The sequence below is a fragment of the Amblyraja radiata genome, chromosome 4, assembly GCF_010909765.2.
Source record: "Amblyraja radiata isolate CabotCenter1 chromosome 4, sAmbRad1.1.pri, whole genome shotgun sequence".
NCBI classification, from domain to species: Eukaryota; Metazoa; Chordata; class Chondrichthyes; order Rajiformes; family Rajidae; genus Amblyraja; species Amblyraja radiata.
This window is the reverse complement of record NC_045959.1, coordinates 49,341,137-49,364,628: the sequence shown is the minus strand read 5'-3', so window position 1 is coordinate 49,364,628 and position 23,492 is coordinate 49,341,137. Positions and strand designations below refer to the sequence as shown.

General features: G+C 40.3%; 1 protein-coding gene across 1 annotated transcript in view; it reads left to right on the top strand.

Moving 5' to 3' along the window:
- The window catches only part of cspp1 (centrosome and spindle pole associated protein 1), a 109,429-nt gene that overhangs the window by 26,750 nt on the left and 59,187 nt on the right, over nt 1–23,492 (top strand). Inside the window, exons 6-13 of the mRNA XM_033019366.1 lie at nt 941–1,039; nt 2,908–3,104; nt 6,155–6,247; nt 9,055–9,156; nt 15,147–15,241; nt 18,606–18,702; nt 20,174–20,231; nt 20,554–20,783. Coding sequence (XP_032875257.1) covers nt 941–1,039; nt 2,908–3,104; nt 6,155–6,247; nt 9,055–9,156; nt 15,147–15,241; nt 18,606–18,702; nt 20,174–20,231; nt 20,554–20,783 — 971 coding nt within the window. The remainder of the gene's footprint in view (nt 1–940; nt 1,040–2,907; nt 3,105–6,154; nt 6,248–9,054; nt 9,157–15,146; nt 15,242–18,605; nt 18,703–20,173; nt 20,232–20,553; nt 20,784–23,492) is intronic.

Here is a 23,492-nt window from a genome sequence, read left to right as displayed (position 1 = left end):
GCCAACTTCGGAGCGGGAAGAGCTATGGTGGCGCGCGGCTGCGACCCAACTTTTGGAGTTCGGAGGCACCGGCCGCAGACCCGGTGGACGGGAACATCGGGAGCTCGCAGGTCCCTGGTGGGAGACCGCTTTTCCGAGCTCCGCAACGGCAACTTCTCCCGCTAGAATCGCGGGTTTAAGGACATGGAGCCGGGGCCTAACATCGCCCGGCGTGGCTTTAACGACCTCAGGACTTACCATCGCCCGCCGGGGGCTTTAACATCGGAGCCCCAGTTCGCCTCGACACTGCAGTTGGACTGCTGAACCGCGGTAGAAGGAACAAAGGGAAGAGATAAAGACTTTGCCTTCCATCACAGTGAGGAGATGTTGGAGACTCACTGTGATGGATGATTATCTAAACTATGTTAAGTGTAGGTCTTGGATTGTGTTTGTAATTTAAAAAACTGTAGAAATGGAATTTCGTTCAAACCCAGGTTTGAATGACAATAAATAGCATTCTATTCTATTTTTTTTTAAAGTTTATATCAATATTTGTTCTTTCAGTTGTTATTTTAGTCAAAATGATCAACTCAATCAAGCAGAAATTACTTAGTTTCATTTCATCACCTCAAATGGAAAAAGTTATATTTCCATTGGAAAAAAATCTATAATTCATTGAACTGATTTCATTAGCACACCAATACCTAGGCAACATTGCCGTTGTCTCATTCTAAACCCAATTTGTTTTTCCAGGGGTTTAAAACGGAACATATTTTAAATGGAAACATACAAAGGCTCTTACAATGTTATTTCTTTAATTATATTAAAATGAGCTGATTCTGTACTTCTCCAACTCACCTGTGACTGGGTGATGCTGATTCTGGATCTGCAGTGTCTTGAATTATATTGTTTGTCATTCATTTATCTGATGCAGTAATATGCAGTTTGTTGTTAATTTCAGGACAGATTGAGAATAGAAAGAAACCAGGAATACAATCAATTATTAAGAGCGCAAGACAAAAATGAACAAATCAGAAGAGACGGCAGATGGATTCCAAAGGTGACTTTCTTTCTGGAATTGAAAACAATGCTTAAGGATGTAACGTAAATTTCAAATAAAAAATATAGTTCATGGTGACATAGCAAAATAACATTTAAAAAAATCTTGCAGCACGTTCTGTTCTTACCCCGAGGTTAGTTCTTTTAAAAGAATGATCCAGTTAAATCTCATTGCCCTCCTCTCCGAATGCAAATTCTCTTTGTGAAGTTTACAATCAAATTTGCTTGCAGCTCTTTCAGGTATTGGATGCCAAATCATAGCAAGTCATTGCATTCACTGTAAGTGGGTGTCCCCTGGAAACTGTCAATGGATAAATTTTTTCCCTACGTAATTTATCCCAAACTGCAAAAATCATAATGTTTCTATCTCATCTCCCCATAACACTTTGTTTCAAAGAATACAATTTCAGCATTTCTAATCATATATACATAAAACTCAGTTCCCTGTTTCTGATGCTGTTGTAGTAAATTTCTGCTGTGTTCGTTCTAAGAATTTGACATTCTTCTTCTCAAATTATTTACCTGAATTGAAGATATCTCTGAATTCAAAGATTTGTACTTGTAAACTCCCCAGTCTCTACTACACCCTTTAAATTTATACTCTTTGATTTGCTGCTTCTCATTTTATCCTTCAAACTGCATCTCTTCAATATTTCCACGATTAAGTTTTATCTGCCTAATTCACCATTATGTTTATGTCCTCTTGATGTTTGTTGCTGTTCTTCTCACTGTTAAACTACTAACCTGTGTTAAATGTAAACTTTCAAATTATATTTGATATATCAAGTCTAGCTGCTTTGTAATTCAAAAGGAGTAGCAATTCCACCTGAGGTCACTATGATAATATCTCACTTAATTCTACAAATTGAAGATACAGTACTATTTGTTATTTTAGGCATAGAACCTTTAATGGTATTATGGTATGTTTCTTTGTTGGAAGTGTTATTCTGCCCAAAATGTCAGCATTACTGTTCAAATACTACTTAATGCTTCTATCTTACTACTTACTACTTGCCAGATCACTTAATCTTTTTCATTTCAAGGTTTCAAGGGTCACATGTACAATTTAGGTCCAGTGAAGATTGAGTTACCAAACAGTCATACTAAGTGAAAAGTAACAAGACACACACAACCACATAAAAGTTAGCATAAACATCCATCACAGTGGATTCCACATTCATCACTGTGATGGAAGACAATAAAGTTCAATCTTCTTCCTCTTGTCCTCCCGTGGTCGGGGCAGACAAACTATCCGCAGTCGGGGAGATCAAAGCCCCCACAGCTGACGATCGAAGCCCCCGTCGAGGTGATCGAAACTCCCGCGTCGGGGCGGTTAAAACTCTGGAGAACCCGAGTCTGCCTCTTGTTACCAGAGCCGTGAGCTTCACGATGTTAAAGTCCATAGGCCCCGTGGTTGGAATTGCGATCCCCGGCATAGGGATCGCAAGCTCCGCGACTCCCGTGGGACTAAGAGATTGAAAAAAAGATTCCCCCCCCCCCCCCCCCCCCCCCCCCCCCCAACCTCCCACATAAACAAACCAAGGAACACCAAAACATACTTTTAACACATACTAAAAATAACAAAAAGAAAAAAGGACAGACAGATGGACTGTTGGTGAGGCAGTTACTGCCAGTGGCGCCACCCAAAAAAATTTCTGTGCTATCTGGCATTTTCTCTCACTAATATTGTCTATTCTTTAAAATCAACATTTGAGAAGACATTATCTATTTGTTGTCATTATGCATATCCTACTGTAGGAAAATAGTTTTAATTGTAATATGTCAGAAATGTTTGCAATATGTTTTTACGTGTGATATTTATTTGGGCACTAATTCATTTATTTTAACATTTTTAACTAATATTATAAGGAGAATATTGATCCTTCGGATGAATCCAGATTTCAGGCTGCACCTCATATTAGATCTGGTCAACCCCAACATGAACCGGTTTCTTATAGCAATGATGCATATACATCAATGCAGGCCTATGAGGAGTTGTTGAATAAAAAGCGTCAGGAAGAACATAGATATCGCAGGTCTGATGATCCTGACGTTGGTCATAGAAGGTAATAATATTTGATAAACTATTGTTATGGGCTAAGTCAACATGTATTGATAGCTTTGATAGCTAAACAAGTTTTCATAATTTTGTTGTTTTCATCGGTGTTGGTTGAAAATGCTTTTTAAAAATATCTTTCAAAAGGTTTCCAATAGTATTTTATCATTTTAAATAATTAATCTTAGTTTCGTTATAATCATAGATTTGTTACTTAAAAAAACAATTTATTTCCATGAGGATTCTTGCAAGGAGTCTCCATCTTGATCCTGGACTTTTAGGGCCAAGCAAAGGTCATCACATCTTGGGCATGTGGAACCTTAATATTTACCTCTGATTTACCTCTGATTTACCTTAATTCATCTTCAATGTTAAAGAATCCCAGTTTAGTGAAGATGCCAATTTTGTGTTGAACCAAATGAAGTCATAATCAGATCCCCCCAGAGAAATTGAATTCAAACAAAATGTAGAGTGTAAATTTTATTGACTTAAAAATGTGCAATTGCTGACCATTGAGGAAAGGTTAATGAAATTCTCAGGCAATTGCAACAATATGAATTTATTTTACCTAGTCCCCATGCTCTAGACTATTTAAGCTTTTTATACCATGGGTCATTCTTGTGGTTTCAACCCAATTCTTCTATTTGACAATATCACTATCATTGTTTGATTCAAAATATTATCTTCGAATTGTTATACTTAACCAATCTGTAAATGCTGTTCATTTAATCACCTGTAGCTAATGGAATTAATGGTCAGGTAGCAATAAAGAACTGCAGTTGCCGGTTTATACCAAAGATAGCCAGAAAATGCTGGAGTAACTCAACGGATCAGGTAGCATTTCTGGAGAAAAAAGGTGACTTTCCAGATTGAGGCCCTGCTTTCGACCCCTGCTGCTGACCCAAAACATCACCCATCCTTTTTCTCCATGGTGGCTGACCCGCTTTTTTATTCCAACGCTTTGTGGCTATTATGGAAATTGTGTTGTGCGTTAGAACGATGTTGGGAGAAGTGTACTGAAACTTAGTTTCTGAAGAGGAAGAGTGGAATGATTAAAGAGGGAGGGGGGGGGGGGGGCTTCTTCCATTGCCAGAGTGAGGCCACACGCAAATTGGTGGAACAGCACCAAATATTTCGCTTGGGTAGCTTACAACCCAGTGGTTGGAACATTGAATTCTCAAACTTTAAGTAACCTCTTCTTATACTCCCCCTCATGCCCTGTCATTTTACCTGTTCCTTAGTTCTCCACATTGTTTCTCTCTGATGAAAGATTGAATATAAATTATTTACAATTAATTTGCCTTCACCATTTGTAGGTTTTGTAGTTATGAGATTGAAATAAGGTTAATGAGTATAGGAGCAAAGAGGTCCTTCTGCAGTTGTACAGGGCCCTAGTGAGACCACACCTGGAGTATTGTGCGCAGTTTTGGTCTCCAAATTTGACGAAGGACATTCTTGCTATTGAGGCAGTGCAGCATAGGTTAATTCCCAGGATGGCGGGACTGTCATATGCTGAGAGAATGAAGCTGCTGGACTTGTATACTCTGGAGTTTAGAAGGATGAGAGGATATCTTATTGAAACATATAAGATTATCAAGGGTTTGGACAAGCTAGAGACAGGAAACATGTTCCCGATGTTGGGGGAGCCCAGAACTAGGGACCACAGTTTAAGAATAAGCCATTTAGAACGGAGATGAGGAAACCTTTTCACATTTGAGAGTTGTGAGTCTGTAGAATTCTCTGCCTCAGAGGGTGTTGGAGGCCAGTTCTCTGTATACTTTCAAGAGAGAGCTAGATAGGGCTCTTAAAGATAGCGGAGTCAGGGGATATGGGGAGAAGGCAGGAACGGGGTACTGATTGTGGATGATCAGCCATGATCACATTGAATGGCGCTGCTGGCTCGAAGGGCCGAATGGCCTACTCCTGCACCTACTGTATTTTATCTATTAAGAGTGGTTGTAACCCAAGGGAACAAAGGAAGCAACAGTGGAACTTAGTGATATACGATATGATACGATATGATAAAACTTCCCTGGAGGGAAGTTGATCTGCCAACAGTCACAACCCATAAGGTACATGAAAACTTGAAATTGAAAGCGAAAACAAAAAGAAAAAGACAAGTGACTGTTGTCTGGCTGTCGTGTGCTCTGCGCCTTCATCAGAATGAATGAATGAACAAACAAACAAGCGAATGCAGACTTATCCCCAGAGGATTCCAAACTAGAGTGCTCTCCCCCCCCCCCCCCCCCCCCGACCCCACGCCGAGGCTTCTGTTGCCTCGGAGGCCCCACCGCCGTCGAGACCATTTTAACCCCTCTTATTCCTATACTGACCTTTCGGACTTGGGCCTTCATTGCTAGAAAGAGGCTATACACAAACTGGAGGAACAGTACCTCATATAGCTTCCAACCCAACGGACCACCCCCTACCCCTTCTTACCCTACTCCCTTTCTATCTCCCCCCCCCCCGCTTGCCTTATGCCCCACCTAGACTCGCAACTATTCCTCCCTCCACTTCCACCTACATTCCTTCCGTTAGTTTCACTATTTGCAACTCTTCAATCATTTTGATTCACACCTTATGTCTTTTCATCTCTAACCTTTGTCCAGTCATCTGCCTATTAAAATCCCCCTTATATGGATCCACATTACCTGCAGGCTTTGTCTTGTCCCTCCTCTCATCCAGCTTTCTTCCCCCACCCCCCGCCAGCCAAAATATCACCTATCTCCAAAGATGCTCCCAGACCTGCTGAGTTACTTCAGCAAGTTGTGTTTTTTAGTGGAAAAGAAAGCTCAGATTAAAAGCTTAAAAATATTTCTGACATTTAATGTCCGAGTGAAGAGATCTCACACTTAAAAGCATTTTTAAGTTTAATTTTAAAGTTTGTTTAGTATTTTGAGTTATCATGCCAAAAAACATATTTTGCACTTGGATGGATAGCCCTACGATTTTACATTTCTAAGCCCTGTGTATCATCTCTCTTAATAGTTTAATATGCCAATGGTCTTTGCAATTAAACAACATTTTAAATTATTTGAACTATAGATTATTCCTTTCCAGAAATGTACAGACGCAGACAGATAGATCATGGGATTATGAAAATAATTTTTCAGATTCAAGCAACTACTTCGAAAGGTTGAAAAATGAGTACAGGTGAATAATACTTCAATGCCAATGTTCGCACTTTGATATTCATATACCCCTTACATGTTGCATAATCCTTGCTCTTGTTCTGCCTCCCACTTAATTTGATCAATTTCTCTGCACGCTCATTTTTCTTCCATTTCTTCATTGTCACCTGCAACACTTTTTATCCTTTAGCTAATCTGTGGGATTTTTACGGTACATGGCTTTATATAAATCTGTCCTTTTGAACTCTATTTCATTTCCATTGTACAATTCGTGTGCGGACGCGGCGCCGATAGACAAGAAGCCGAAGCCAAAGAACCGAAAAGCAACGAGGCCAAAAAGGCCAATGAACCGAATGAGTCCGAAGACGGAACTCCTACTAACCGAAAGGATGGGACGCCTAAATGCAAACTAACCGAAAGGGCTGGACACCTAAAAGCCAACGAACCGAAAGGCTGCGTCGCCTAAAAGCAAACTTACTGAATGGCCGCACTGTCGAAACGCCACCTACCCGAAAGGCGGCGGCGCCTACAGGCCAAAGGACCGACTGCCGCTCAACAGAAAAGTCCAATAAGGGACTTGACGTTGCCGGGGGGCGGGACTTGTCAGCGATTGGTCCAGACCCCCGCATCACTGTGAAGCCATGAACATTGTCCCAAACCTCCGCTCCACCCGACCCGCAGCCCGCGGAGGGTGGCTGTGGGAGAGTGGGGGCTGGTTAGAGGAATGCACACCTTCGGCTGCTTTCAACTTGGTGCTTGGGTTCAGACGGCCCAGTCACCTATGGCTTGTGTGGGAAAATGAACCCCACGCTCCTGTCTCCCCCTTCTCTCTCCTCTCTCCCCCTTCTCTCTCTCCTCCTCTCTCCCCCTCTCTCTCTCTCCCTTCTCTCTCCCTCCTCTCTCCCCCCCCCGCTCTCTCTCCCTTCTCTCTCTCCCGTTCTCTCCTCCTTTTCTCTCTCCTCCGTCTCCACCCGCGAAAGCGTCCCACAGTCACTGACCGCGATGCACCGCCATCGGACCGCAACCTCCACACCAGGGTGATCCCCCCCCCCCTCCGACCCCGGTCTTTGACACCCACACCAGGGTGATTCACCCCGGCCGCGGGGACAGATGGTTTATTTATTACCGTCTCGGTGTTTGCGGAACGCACCCAAGCTCCACGCACAAATCAGGCAACATCTCTGGAGAGAAGGAATGGGTGACGTTTTGTGCCGAGATCATTCTTCAGAGTGCGTCTGAAGGGTCTCGACCTGAAACGCCACCCATTCCTTCTGTCCAGAGATGCTGCCTCTTCAGCTGAGTTACTCCAGCATTTTGTGTCTATCTTTGGTGTGACAGTTGTGTCATTTCATTGGCTTTGTGTATTGCGCGCTCAGGAGAGACGCTGGACATGCCGCTTGCATCTATTCAAACAAGTGCGCTCAAATTGAAATCCCACATCTTTGTGAGGGAGGGATGGAATAGATGTAATCACCGGCTAAAACAAAGGCCGTTAGGACGGAAATAATGCCACCAGTTAATTAACCATGTTCTCGAATGTAAGAACGATTACATGTAATACATGATATCCATTTATACATGGTTAATTAACTGGTGTATATCATGTATTACATGTACAAATCGTTCTTACATTTGGGAACATGGCCGAAGGTGTGCATTCCTCGGGACAGCCCCCACTCTCCCACGGCCACCGGCTGCGGGTCGGCTGGAGCGGAGGTTTGGGACAATGTTCATGCCTTCACAGTGGTGTGATGGACGCGGGGGTCTGGACCAATCGCTGACAAGTCCCGCCCCCCCGGCAACGTCAAGTCCGTTATTGGACTTTTCTGTTGAGCGGCAGTCGGTCCTTTGGCCTGTAGGCGCCGCCGCCTTTCGGGTAGGTGGCGTATAGAGCAGCCATTCAGTAAGTTTGCCTTTAGGCGATGCAGCCTTTCGGTTCGTTGGCTTTTAGGCGTCCCGCCCTTTCGGTTAGTTTGCATTTAGGCGGCCCATCCTTTCGGTTAGTAGGCGTTTCGTCTTTGGACTCTTTCAGTTCATTGGCGATTCGGCCTCGTTTCTATTCGGTTCTTTGGCTTCGGCTTCTTTGCTTCGGTTTCTTGTCTGTCGGCGCCGCGTCCGGGTACCGTACAATTAGATTCCACTGTATGCATTTGTATCTTAGATAGTGCTTTTCAAGCTCTATTTACCAGTGGCATAGAATAAAAAAAGTAAGGAAATTGCTTCAAATTTGAATAGAATACTGGTTAGACTGCAGAGTACCGTTGACCATTTTCGCCTATTTGTTACAAAAATAATATCAAGCCAATGCAATAGATTTACCAGATTAATTCCAAAGATAACACGATGACTACATAAATGAGTTCTTATCACTGTAAAGGTGAAAACTTGGACATTTGATTTTGAAAAGGGTTGAGAAGTTAGATGTAAAAACATTGGTTCTACAGGAGATATGGTGTGGGTAAGTTACAGTAGATACAGGAAATTGGCAGAAGGATATTTCAGGCAAATGGAGTTGATGGTGGAATTTGAAGCAAGCAAATATTTAGGAGCAGCTACTTGACTTGGATAGTGGCAGAACTTGTCGTGAAAAACAACTACACCAGAAACATAATGTGTACTGGAGTTGAAATGACTTGGAAATCTGATGTCAATTTTGTGATGAATTCAGATGACTGAACCATTGTAAGAGTAGATGGCTATCGCGACTCATTTTCAGTTGCATTTCTTTAGATTCTTTGTTAATTCTCCACTTGTGACCATTGAATTTTTCTCCTGAACTGAAAATTACATCTCATGAAATCCATGTGAAATTGTATAATTTTACTACAGGCAATACAAAGAACTACGTGATCAGAAAAAACCAATGTACATTGAAGATGAGTATAAGAAAGAACACAGAAGGCGACCTGTTTCAGCAACTGAGAAATCTAGGTAAATAGCCATAATATTATGTTTTGATATTTCTTGGCAAGGTATTCATCATATACTATTCTTGGATGTAGGGAAACCAAATCCTTTATCAATTGTTTTACTTTTTTGCTGCTTTGTCTTATTTAGATCAGGACTGAGAATTTTAGGAAAGCATTCCTGTCACAATTCTTCATAAAATCATAGAATTTACATCGCTGGAGGAGACCATTGAGTTAATTATATCCTTAATATCAAAAGTGGATCTTGGGTTGGTGCCACATTCCTACTTAGTTCAAAGCAGCGAAAATCATGTTGTTCCAGCACTCATCTAAATACTTTTTAAATGTGATGAGTGCCTCTGCCTTTCAGACCATCACTTGTCCTTGAGTGAATTCTTTTTCAAAGCTCTTTAACCCATTTTTCCAATTAACGGATCTTCCCCAGTAACCTCTATGGTATAGGAAATGGGTTATTTTTAATTACCCTGTCTAGGCCGCTCAACATTCCATTCACCTCTGTTAAATTTCTCAGTCTCCTTTGCTTCACAGACCAGTCCAGTCCAAATGATCTTTCATCATAACTACACTTCTCTAGTCTTGACAACATCCATTCTAGTCCTATCCTATGCTATATTGTAAGTCTCTGAGTGATATGCTGTGGTCACTAATCATAATTTAAGTTTTTTTATGACCTTTCTGCTCTTCGTCTTGTATTCTATGCCTTGACCAATAAATTGTTTGGATTAATTGGAAATCAAGATACAACAGTCTGATCAAATTCATGAGCACAACGGTTGCAAAACTATATTTGATGCAACATAAAAGTTTATGTTTAGTTCGAGTGCTAGAAATTTCTGGAGTGAAGAGAACTGTGTATTTAAACAAGAAAATAAGCCCGCAGCTTCCAAGACAACCAAATGGAGGTGAAGAGCGGGCGTAGGATCCAGGTAAAACACATGGAACAGGTGCTGCCGGTTCCCAACTATGGGTTGCACTCACCATGTTGACCTGAGGCACCCTTGAACCCCACATTTAAGTGCTGACCAGCTGCACCACTCAGGCCAGTCGTTGCTGGCAGCCTCTCCAATCTGAGCAGTGGGGGCAATTATTGCTTGGAGGAGTAAAGGCCAAGTACTGACAACCTGGGTCTCTGCACAACAATGTGTAGCATCAGAGAGAGCGGTGATTTGCACCACGTTTGTGACACTGTTGCACTTTCAAGTGAATATCTTTTTTTAAGTATGGCCACAAGAGACTGCAGATGCTGGAATCTGGAGCAAAAAATAAATGCTGGAGGAATTCTGTGGGTTAGGCAGTATCTGTGGAGGGAAATGGGCAGGATACATTTTGTGACGGAACCCTTCAGTAATTTTTTGAAAGTACTGCCGCTGCATACTCGGGAATGTTTGGATTTGGAGGATGAAGGGTACTACAGTGAATTAGAGCTCTGTAGATTAGCACCAAACTACCAGTGTGATCATTTTAGAGGTTTTGCTTTTTAATTTGGCTCGTGTCCCACTATGATATACGCAAAGCCATCAAGGATGCCAAGAGACAATACCGGGACAAACTTTGAGTCCCAGTATAATCACTCGGACACATGGAGAAAGTAGCAAGATCTGAATAAGATAACTGACTTCAAAGCAAGGTCAGGCAACATCATCGGTGATGGTGCGACCCTACCTAATGAACTGAATGCTTTCTATGCTTGCTTTGAGCAGAAGGCCAACAGGGCCATGACACCTAGCCATTCAGACTTAAGTGTGCCTCTCCCCATGTTGACTGCAGCAGAGGGTAGCCCAGATGAAGTTCCTGGCCGTGTCCTTAGTAGCGGACATTTTTAATCTCTCCCTACTCTGTTCTGAGGTACCCACTTGCTTCATGAAGCCAACCAGTGCCGAAGAAAAGCAAGACCTCATGCTTAAACGACCACCATCCAGTGGCCTTCACATCCACCATCATGAAATGTTTTGAGTGTCTTGTTATGGAACACATTAAATCCAGTCTATCCAGTGGCCTTGACCCACTACAGTTCGCCAACTGCCCAAACAGGTCCACGGACGATGCCATTGCCATAGTCCTACACTCACCCCTGGAACACCTGGATAAGAGAGACACCTACGTCAAACTCCTATTCATAGACTACAGCTCTGCCTTTAATAGCATTATACCATCCAAGCGCATCACCAAACCTGTGGGACTTGGTATAGGTATGTTGCAAAGCCTACCTGAAGCGTCGCTGAATATCTGTCCCAGCCTGTGTGCGCGATTTTGGCGCCGTTTAGAGGGGGGCGGGTTTAAAACGCGATTTTCTCTAGGCTGTTCAAATCGAGGATGTTCAGCCTAGTTAATTATTAACGAAAAATCGCTGGAAGACCCCGTCGCAAAAGCTATTATTAGTTTTAAAGGCCTCGTAAAATAGTTATAGTAGTTTAAAAATCAACCTCTAAACCCGCGACCGCCAGCAACCGCAGGGTCTCATAAAGCAGTCAACTGAAGGAAGGCTGTATATTTTTACATTAAAAAGGGCTTCTAAAGATCCCTTTATACAAAGTTCAATATTGCGAGTAGCTCATTTTGGGCCCATTATATCCCGCAGTATTTTTCTGGGCATTTGGGGCACAAATCTATCGCAATGTGAACGTTCTAAACCAGCGCGTTCCACAGGGACCCACTGGAAAGCTGATTTAAATGAGCATTTATTTACAGCAATTAAACACTAAATTCCTTCCATTTGGTCTATAAATTAATGTAAATGAGATTTAAAAATCATGTTTTATTGTGAATTATTTGTGAATATTATTTGGACATTTAGGCTATTTAAAAATGTTAATCATTTATTAAGAAATGGATAGATGTTTAGATCTAGTAATTGAAGTCTGAAATTAGCTACAATTAGGTAACTAACTAATTATATGCCTTAATTTCAGGTCATCCAAGTAAGATTATTTTATATTTGTTTCAGAATGCTTCAATCTATGATAACTGAAAATTTCATTCAGTTCTCTTAATTTTTAAGAAAGTTATGGGCTTTTGACTGTTCACGATCACAGCTTTTTTGTTATGTCCATAGAAAATCAATAGGGAACAAGATGCTCATTTCCCAGTATGAAAATGGCCATAACTTTTTAAATACTTGAGATATGAAAGTGAATTAGGTGTCAAATTAAACTTATGTTTATGCTTTATCTGATGGGATAAATTGCAGACTTGATTTTTAAAACCTCAAAATTTTGTAACATTGCTACTTGGTATCAGCACTGTGCGACTGGATCTTTGACTTCCTGATCAACAGACCCCAATCAGTGAGGATAGGGGAAAAATCATCCTCAATGATAATCCTCAACGCTGGTGTTCCGCAAGGATGCATTTTTCAGGCCCCTTCTTTGCTCCTTGTACACCCACGAATGTGCAGCCATGTAAAAATCTAATTCAATTTTCAAATTTGCAGACGACATCACCATTGTGGGCCTGATAGCAAATAATGATGAGACGGAGTACAGTAAGGAGATTGAGAACCTCGTGTCCTGGTGTCGAGACTACAACCTTTCTCTCAATGTCAGCAAGACAAAGGAGATGGTGATCGACTTCAGGAAGTGAAGCGGTACACATACACAATTTGTATTGACAGTGCCGAAGTAGAGATGGTTGAAAAAGGCAAATTCCTACGAGTCAGTATCACCAACAACTTTTCCAAGACCACCACTATTGAAACAACGACCAAGAAAGCATGTCCCCTACAACTCTCACCAACCTATATAGATGCACCATAGAAAGCATTTTATCAGGATGTATCACAGCTTGGTTTGGGAACAGCTCCATCCAAGGCCTCAAGAAATTGCAGCAAATTGTAGACGCAGTCCAGTCCATCACACAATCTAACCTCCCTTCTATTGACTTTACTTATACCTCACGCTGCCTCGGCAAAGCCAGCAGCATAATTATGGACGAGTCGCACTCTGGCCACTTCCTTTTCTCCCCTCTCCCATCAGGAAAAGTGTGAAAATGCACAGTTTCTTCCCAGCTGTTATCAGGCAACAGAATCATCCTACCACAACCACAGAGTAATGCTGAACTACTATCTTGCACTTAACTGTATTCCCTTATCATGTATCTACACACTGTAAATGGCTTGATTGTAATCGTCTTGTCTTTCTGCTGACTGGATATCATGCAACAAAAGCTTTTCACTGACCTCGGTACATGTGACAATAAACTAAACCGAACTGAACTGTTACTCTTTCAGCAAAACCATTGGTCCCAACATAGACAATAACAACTGAATTTTGCCTGGGCATTTGCTAATTCTTTTTTAGATGATAATGAAATTATGCCAGATAGGCAACATGCCTATATTGTCAATCAAGGCTGTAGATTTTTTTAAATGTTCTTCTTAATTAATGAATTAGATATGACTTTTGTATTTTTATACCTTTCGGATAAGCTGCAAAAGTAAGATTTGTCTTCTCTCAGATCGGCATAGATGATGCTAAGGCACGTTTCAAAGAAGCAATGGGGTATTCATCATCCTGTCCTGGCTAATATTTTTCCCTGAATTAACATTACTAGTTATTATCACATTGTGAGGGCTTGTCATACCCAAATTAACTGTAAAATTCCCAACACTCGCATATCAAAGTTACAATGCGATCTTGAAGAGTTTCATTAGGCTGAGTTGGAATATTAAGTGCATTACAGAAAGGACGTGGCTGGTTTGGGGAGAGTACAGAAGAGGTTTACCAGATTGGAAGGTGCCTGGATGTGAGGATATTACCTATACAGAGAGATTGGACAATTTGGATTGTTTTCTCTGGAGCACCGGAGGTTGGGGGAGACCTGACAGAAGTTTAGAAAATTATGAGAGGCATAGATCGGGTTGGCAGTCAGAACCTTTTTCTCAAGGTGGAAATATCAAAGGCCAGAAGGCAGAGCTCTACGGTGAGAGTTGCAAGGTTTACAAAAGCTGTGCAGGACAGGTTTTTTTAGGGTAGTTGGTGCCTGGAACATGCTGCCAAAGGTGGTGATGGAGGCAGATATGATAGTGGCATGTAAGTGGCGTTTAGATAGGCCCATGGATATCCAGGGAATGGAGGAGTATGGAGCCTGTGCAGGCAGATATGATTAGTTTTACTGCATATCTTGTGTGTCAAAGGGCCTGTCCCTATGCTGCACCTTTCTATTTTCTACAGTACATAGTGCCTGTCAATTATTTTTGGACGTCACAAGGTGGTAAAATGTATTCTTAAACTGCATGTTTTTTGTTTTTTTCTCGCTGGATTTACATTGTACTTTTTCTTTCTGAGGTCGTTGTCTTTATCCTTAGATTAAATTACCGATGACCTGTGTGCCGCATCCTGCTCACTCCTCAGTTTTCCACTCGAGTGACTGACAATTACACACTTAGCCATCTGCAGTTGTGTTTTCTTCTCTGACATGATGGTACGATGAAGAAAACAGTATCATCATGTTTCGGGCCTTGAGATCTTTCACTTGCATACTAGCTAAATGGCTCTAACTTAAGATAGAAATATATCTCACAGGTATTACAGTTTCACTAACCAAAGTCATACTCACGCAGCATACATTGCCTCCACATCGAATTATCTATGTGTGCTTTTGAATGTTTTGCATGCGAGTGGAAAATTCCAAAACAAGAGTTTGTCAGATAGAAAATAATTGTTTATTGCCAATGCCATGGTGGAAAACACTAACAGCATTTCAAAGTTAGGAGAAAATAATAGGATAAGAGGGAGTGAGAACAATTATTATTGGACAAAAAAGTACTAGGTAAAGTAATAACACTAAATAGTGCCAATTTTCTGGTATAGTTCGTATGGTTATGTGAAATTGTGTGTGTTGTTATTTAGATCAAACAATGTTATTTGTTTAATCCCAGGATGGAAAAAAATTATCTACATTTGCAGCTGTTATAAGGGGATTGTTACCTTGCCATCTTGTAATAATATGATTGTCTGTCTTTCTTCCCATCTAAACATTTTTCTATTCCAATAGATTTTTGACAAATGAAATACATGACTCACCAAGAGAACGGTCCAAGTCTGCTGTAGTGAAAGATGATGCTGTGTTTGGTACTGGTTTATTATTTGGTATGTCAGAACACTTATTACCTAATATGTCAGTCCAGTTGCAGTCTTATTATGGTCGAGTTTTTAAACCAGGAATTGAGCATACATTTCGCATACACAAAAATGCTGGAGAAATTCAGCGGGTGCAGCAGCATCTATGGAGCGAAGGAAATAGGCGACGTTTCGGGCCGAAACCCTTCTTCAGACCGGAGGTTGGGGAAATAGGCGACGTTTCGGGCCGAAACCCTTCTTCAGACCGGAGGTTGGGGGAGACCTGACAGAAGTTTAGAAAATTATGAGAGGCATAGATCGGGTTGGCAGTCAGAACCTTTTTCTCAAGGTGGAAATATCAAAGGCCAGAAGGCAGAGCTCTACGGTGAGAGTTGCAAGGTTTACAAAAGCTGTGCAGGACAGGTTTTTTTAGGGTAGTTGGTGCCTGGAACATGCTGCCAAAGGTGGTGATGGAGGCAGATATGATAGTGGCATGTAAGTGGCGTTTAGATAGGCCCATGGATATCCAGGGAATGGAGGAGTATGGAGCCTGTGCAGGCAGATATGATTAGTTTTACTGCATATCTTGTGTGTCAAAGGGCCTGTCCCTATGCTGCACCTTTCTATTTTCTACAGTACATAGTGCCTGTCAATTATTTTTGGACGTCACAAGGTGGTAAAATGTATTCTTAAACTGCATGTTTTTTTTTTTTTCTCGCTGGATTTACATTGTACTTTTTCTTTCTGAGGTCGTTGTCTTTATCCTTAGATTAAATTACCGATGATCTGTGTGCCGCATCCTGCTCACTCCTCAGTTTTCCACTCGAGTGACTGACAATTACACACTTAGCCATCTGCAGTTGTGTTTTCTTCTCTGACATGATGGTACAATGAAGAAAACAGTATCATCATGTTTCGGGCCTTGAGATCTTTCACTTGCATACTAGCTAAATGGCTCTAACTTAAGATAGAAATATATCTCACAGGTATTACAGTTTCACTAACCAAAGTCATACTCACGCAGCATACAATGCCTCTTCACATCGAATTATCTATGTGTGCTTTTGAATGTTTTGCATGCGAGTGGAAAATTCCAAAACAAGAGTTTGTCAGATAGAAAATAATTGTTTATTGCCAATGCCATGGTGGAAAACACTAACAGCATTTCAAAGTTAGGAGAAAATAATAGGATAAGAGGGAGTGAGAACAATTATTATTGGACAAAAAAGTACTAGGTAAAGTAATAACACTAAATAGTGCCAATTTTCCCGTCTGAAGAAGGGTTTCGGCCCAAAACGTCGCCTATTTCCTTCGCTCCATAGATGCTGCTGCACCCGCTGAGTTTCTCCAGCATTTTTGTGTACCTTCGATCTTCCAGCATCTGCAGTTCCTTCTTGAATACATTTCGCATAGATGTTCAAGTTGTGTCAACTTTCTCAGAAATTCTTAAATTGTATCTATATGAACAACTTAAACATTTAATTTGAGACATTTCAAAAAAATTAAATGTATTTTGACAACTTGCCTGTTGAGTTATATTAGTTGTTTTGTTGTTGGCGTTCTTGCTCCACTTTCCACTCTGGATAGGGCTGAATGAATTTACAAATGGTAGGTTCACATTTGATATTTGGGACATCAGCAAATATGGGTAGTGTGTTGCTGGCATAAGTTCTGACCCAGGGCTTTTCCTGAAAATTTCCAAATGCTGAAAAGGCACCATCTATAAATTTGCTCATCTTTCATAATTATTACAGAATTCTATATGAAATGGTTAAATTTCCAAAAACTCCTTTTCTTAAAATAGCTTGTGGTTGTGCACAATACTCTTGTTTTAGCTTTTTCTCTTTCCCAGTTACAGGTCCTACCCAGGTTATGAATGCCTGATTTACGTTCAGCTCGTACAAAAAAGCAAATATTTGAGAGACTGGTGGCATAGATTTGTTGGGATCTTTTACCTTGTAGGAACCATGTTTGCGGCAGCACTTCTGACTTGACTTATGTTTGCTTTATGAACAGTTTGCAGGAATAGAACCATGCCATAACCTGTACTTTCTGGGGGGGGGGGGGGGGGGGGGGTAGAGTAGAAATTGTCATTAATATTTGGTCTCTTTTTGCAAGGTAATGTTTAGATGAATCTCTTTGGAATGTCATAAATTAATTCTGAAGTGACAGTAAGTGATATTGCATTTGACACAGTGATTAAGTGATATTCCATTACACATTTTTGAAAGGGATGTTACATAATTGAGTTTGCAGGCATAAGTTTGTAAATTTCAAACTTTCCCACCCTGACATTTTTTTGAATCTTTCTCATTGTTTACTATACCCATTTTGTACCTCATGCGGATTATGGCAATTTGCCCGGATTAGCATCAGTAGCTATCATTAAAGACCATTGAGCTCAACACCATACCCGTAAGTTGACTTTGATTTGTAAAAGACCCTTTGATTTGTAAAAGATGAACTGTTTTCTACCAGCCTCCTTAGTAATGTATTACTTTCAAATGGCCACTGTTGACAAGTCGATTTAGTGGTATGTGCCAAATGTGTTTTTAAATGCAATGCATTTAATTGCATTAAATGCAATGCATTGACCATAATAATCTGGATTCCTTTGGAACTGTTCCCTCATTGAAAAGTTGACCATCTTTGTTTAATGTGTGCTGGCTTTCACTTATTAGACTCTGTTTTTTCATGTTCCAATTACTTTTATCCTAAAACCACATGACTTTTAGCAATTTAGGATATGTTAATGAGGTTACTTGATATTCTATTTAAATTACCATAAGCTATTAAATACTATCTTTACTTTATGGACTATTGGTAGTCCCACATCCTTTATTGTTACATTGTAAGCATCCTGCTATTTACTGGATCAAATCATAATACTTATTTTAAACCTCAATGCCCTAGTATGTGATTAAATTTAAAAAAAAGCTTTTAATCTGTCTTGTCTATCCTTCATCAAACCTTTTCACATTTGTTAGCTTTTATTGCAACTTCTTATAGATATCCTATGTTCATAGGCCTAAAAAATCTATAATTTAGCAGAACATCGAGTGCTACGTAGAATTTTTCATGAAGTTTCTTATTGTGCAGACTTTTGTGTTCAAAATGTGACGAGCATGCATGATGTCCACTAGATGTGCGTTAAGCGAATACCAGATTATTTCCCCTTTTATCAACTATTTGATTTAGAAGTTTAAAAAATTGCTGAATACAAGTCACTATAGATATTTGGACCATCTTCATTATTTGCCCAAAAGATTTTAAATTAGTTTATATCTCATAGTCATGGAATTAAATATTTGGAGAATCTTTTATCTCACTGAAATTTATGATGAATTGTCCAAATTTATAATTGTTTAATAAACTTTATTGTCATAAACCTTAGGTAACAATGAGCGTGAGAGTGCTCAGAGAAGAAGAAGGGAAAGATACAGACAAGATTTGCTGGAACAAATATCAGAAAGGCAGAATAACAAGAAAAGGTATATATCTTGTATTTGGTGTAAATGCATTTTAAATTTTATTTCAATACATTAAGGTTATTTGTCCTGTAACTGAAATTGTACTCTACTTTACATTCACAGACTTTTTTGCAGTATTTTCATTTTGTTCCTTGAAGCTAATCGTGGCTGAACTTAGTTTACAAATGTTGGCTGATATATTATGAATTGCATAATTAGTTAAATTGTTCAATATTAAGGCAAAGCTAGTAATGTGTTTTATATTAATTTCATTGTTTTAGATTGAATAAATGCAATGTAGGATTTTTCCAATCGAAACTGAGAATTGATTTGAGAGAAAATTAAATCGAACTCCAGTCATATTGGTTATCAAAGCTATTAAGGCGATTGAGATGAAATAGTAAAATGTAAAATTATTGAATTGTTAAAGTTCTTAAACACATTAGTAAACTACAAAAAACAATTACAAACGTTTAAATCAATCAAAAACAAAATGTCCTCTTTAGTTTCTGTTTTAAAATTGGTTGGTTCATTGATATTCTACGAGACTGGAGGTCATAGCCTCAGAATTAAAGGACGTTCCTTTAGGAAGGAGATGAGGAGGAATTTCTTTAGTCAAAGTGTGGTGAATCTGTGGAATTCCTTGCCACAAGCTGTAGAGGCCAAGACAATTGATATTTTAAGGCAGAGATAGATAGATTCTTTATTAGTATGGGTGTCAGGGGTTATGGGGTTTGGAGGGAGAGACAGATCAGCCATGAATGAATGGCCGAGTGGCCTAATTCCGCTCCTGTCAATTATAAATTTATTACAGGTTCAGCGGACAGATATCCCAGCCTAAAACCTGGAAAATCAATGGAGATTCATGCTCCGCCACTGGATTACAGAGAGGTCAACTGCAAAGTGCCCTTGCTCTTCACTGGCAATCCACTGAACTTCAGGATTTTTGCTTTCACTTGGGACTACTAAATGTAATGACAGTTATACAAGTCAAGTTTTGCATTTTTAAGTAGAACTGCTGATCTAGTGTTAATTTTGTTAAATACTGTGGTTAGATAAATCAATAATTTTGTATCTCACTTGGGGCAGCACAGTGGCACAGAGTAGTTGCTGCCTTACAGCGCCAAAGCGGGTTCGATCCTGACTATGGGTGCTGTTTGTACGGAGTTCGTACGTTCTCTCAGTGACCGCATGGGATTTCCCCCGGTTTCCTCCCACACTCCAAAGATGTACTGGTTTGTAGGTTAATTGGTTTTGGTAACAAATTGTAAATTGTCCCGAGTGACGTGTAGGATAACGTTAGTGTGCGGGGATCGCTGGTTGGCGCAGACTCGATGGGCTGAAGGGCCTGTTTCCGTACTGTATCTCTAAAATTAAAAAAAAACTTGAGGGTTGCTGTTGATCCTGTGGTAGCCATTCGGGAGAAGAATTCAGTGTGGGAAATTTGAGAAAAAATCTTATCTGCTGTAATAATGTTGCTGTTGGTCCTTAGGGAGAAGGAACTTGAGCTTAATGTTGCTGCTTCAGGAGCTGTGGACCCAGAGAAGGAAGTAAGAATGTAACTTTTTTTAATCAATCTGCACCTCAAATATGGGATATGACCTCTTTGCAAACTGCTTTGCTGCAGCATACATTGTGAACCATTTGTTTTGTTACCCAGAGTCAAACATTATTCCATTAGTGATGTATGATTATCTCAAACAGGAGAAAGAATGGGAATTTATTCTTACTGTAGTTTCATGATGATCAGTAGTTTTGTTCTTCACAGCAATTCAAATTTGGAAGAAATAAAATAAAATTATATTAATGTTTTTTGTGAAAGTAAATGCACTTTGGTAGTTGCATTTGGTGACTTTTGTTTCCAATAAATAGCCAGATCGAATACGGCAGTTTGGTGCTGTTATGCACCAACACAATTCCCGCAGGCACGATGCCCTTGACCAGAGAGGTGGAGTCCATTTTGCAAAATATGCAAGTGATGATGGATTTGCCGAGGGACAGCCACCTGAACGTCCCAGGATAGCTTTCCAGACTCCTGTAATTGATGATCGGAATCTGACCGGTGGAATGTGGAATCCCCTTCGGAATATGATGGCTCCAAGGTAAAAAAAACAATGTGACAGTTAAATTTGAGCTATGGATTTAAACCTTGTTGTAATCTGTTCGTATAAAAGGTGGGAAAATGTTAATTTGCATTAAAATGTCTAGTTGCAATTTGGGTGAACACCAATTTGGGTGAACACCAACAATTGTGAAAGTGTTGGGGAGCTGCATTTTTGAATTGCTGCAGTTGATACAAAGATATGCTTATGTTTTTAGAGTTCCAGAAATTTGACCTCAACAATATATTTCAGATATTGTGTAAATTGGATGGAAAATTACTGTAATCATTTACCTGGTCCCCTTGGCATTTAGCTGATAAACGTTGTGACTTGGCAAATGCTATTGAAGAAGTAAAAGTGTATAGGAATAAACGTCGATATCAGGAAGGGAAATATATGACATTAGATAGCAAAAAGAGGATACAAGATAGCTTTGGTAGATAAGGTAAAAGAATCCTAAAGGGCCTGTCTCACTTTCACGACCTAATTCACGACCGTTTTTACTCGTGGACATTTTTCATCAGGCTAGAAAAACGGCCCGACCCACTTGATGCCACAAGTACCTACGACTAGCATCATGACCTACCTACGACCTCGTGACGACCATGAGTATGAGTCAAGGGCAAACTCGGCAGAGGCTGTGAATTAGGTCGTGAAAGTGGGACAGGCCGTTAAGAGATTCAGTACCATACATGAAGTCCCCTATGACCTGAAGACAAGCAAAAATGTGAAGTGACAATTTTGGGCTAAACTGGAGTCGCAGATACTTTCTAGCTGATGCAGGTTTCCACTTTATCTTCTCCTACAAAGCAAAGCTGGGCAGCATAAGTGGCAATGACGCATGACTTTGGCATGAGTTCAATGTCTTTTATGCATGTTTTAAAAGGGAGAACAATGGCACAATAAATGAGACCCTGCAGCCTCTGACAATCCTGTGATCTCATTCTCTGAGGCTGACATCAAAGCATTCTTCAAGAGGGTGAATCTGCCACAATAATTCTCAACAATGGTGCCCCGCCACAAATGCGTTCTCAGTCCACTACGATACTGCCTCAAGACTATAAAAACAGGGATGTAATGCTGAGGTTTAATAAGGCATTTGTCAGAACACATTTGGAGTATTGTAAGCAGTTTTGGGCCCCATATCTGAGGATGGATGTGCTGGTGTTGGAGAGGGTCCAGAGGAGGGTTACCAAAATAATTCCAGGAATGATTGGATTAACATATGATGAGCGTTTGATGGCATTGGGCCTGTACTAGTTGGAGTTTAGAAGGATGAGGAGGGACCTAATTGAAACTACCGAAGAGTGAAAGGCCTGGATAGAGTGGATGTGGAGAGGACGTTTCCACTAGTGGGAGAATCTACGACCAGTGGCCATACCCTCCGAATAAAAGGACGTACCTTTAGAAAGGAGATGATGCGGAATTTCTTTAGTCAGGAAGTGATGAATCATGTGGAATGCATTGCCACAGACAACAGTGGAAGCCAAGTCAATTGATATTTTTAAGGCGGAGATTGATAGATTCTTGATTAGTACGGGTGTCAGGGGTTATGGGGAGAAGGCAGGAGAATGGGGTTGAGTGGGAAAGATAGATCGTCCATGATTGAATGGTGGAGTAGAGTTAATGGGCCGAATGGAGCAACTGACTAGAGTATTCAAACACATCTTCATCTTGTCGCTTCTGTGCCTGAGGTTCCATATGTTTCAAAAGGGTATCTATTGTACTGGTGCCGAAGAAGAGAACAAAGACTTGCCTCGGACTATTGTCCATTTACGTCAATGAAATCCTTTGAGAGTTTGGTTATGGCACAAATCAACTTCTGCTTTAGAAATAGCCTAATTTATCACATACTCTTCTCTATTGAAAGAATCTATATGAGGCCCTGCCTTAATAAGACTGTTGTTGGCTACAACGTGAGCTACAATAACAGCTGGTTAAACCAGTGAAGAAGGGCTCACTGGTGCACACCATCGGTTTTAAGGTTAAAAAAGACAAAGTGCTGGAGTAACAGCAGACAATCTGTCTGAAGAAGGTTCCCGACATCACCTAACCATGTTTCCCAGAGATGCTACCTGATCTGTTGAGTTATACCAGCACTTTGTGTCCTTTTGTGTATTAATCATCTGCAGTTCTTTGTTTCAACAACATACAATAATAATACTTTACCCAGTTATAGCAGGCAATCTCCCCCGTCCCCTCCACTGTTCATTATAACGATGGTTTACTGTATATCAAGAACAAAAGGGTAACAAGGGTAAGAATAGGTTTCTTTAAGGTTCCATGTGATTGTCCAAGTGTGGAGCCAGAGGACATGGGTGAGGTGTTAGATAAATATCTCATCATTATCTACTGTGCAGAAGGTCATGGAAACTAAGGAATTAAGGGGAATGAATAGGGATGTATTAGAACACATCCACATTACAAAACAGGTGATGCTGGCAGTCTTGATACCTATTAAATGGATACATTTCCGGGGCTTGGTAAACTGTTGACTAACTCGATAAGGTAAACTGTTTCAGTTCCATATTTTCATGCATTTTGTAAGTTCCATGTCTTAAATTATTGGTATATTTAAGATCATGTTCTGAGAATTCAATGATATGTTAACTATGACATTAACATATGTAATTAATTGTATATTAATTGTATAAAAGTTGAGGCGTCATAGAGTATATTTTGAATTGCAAAGCAATTTGGTACTAAAGC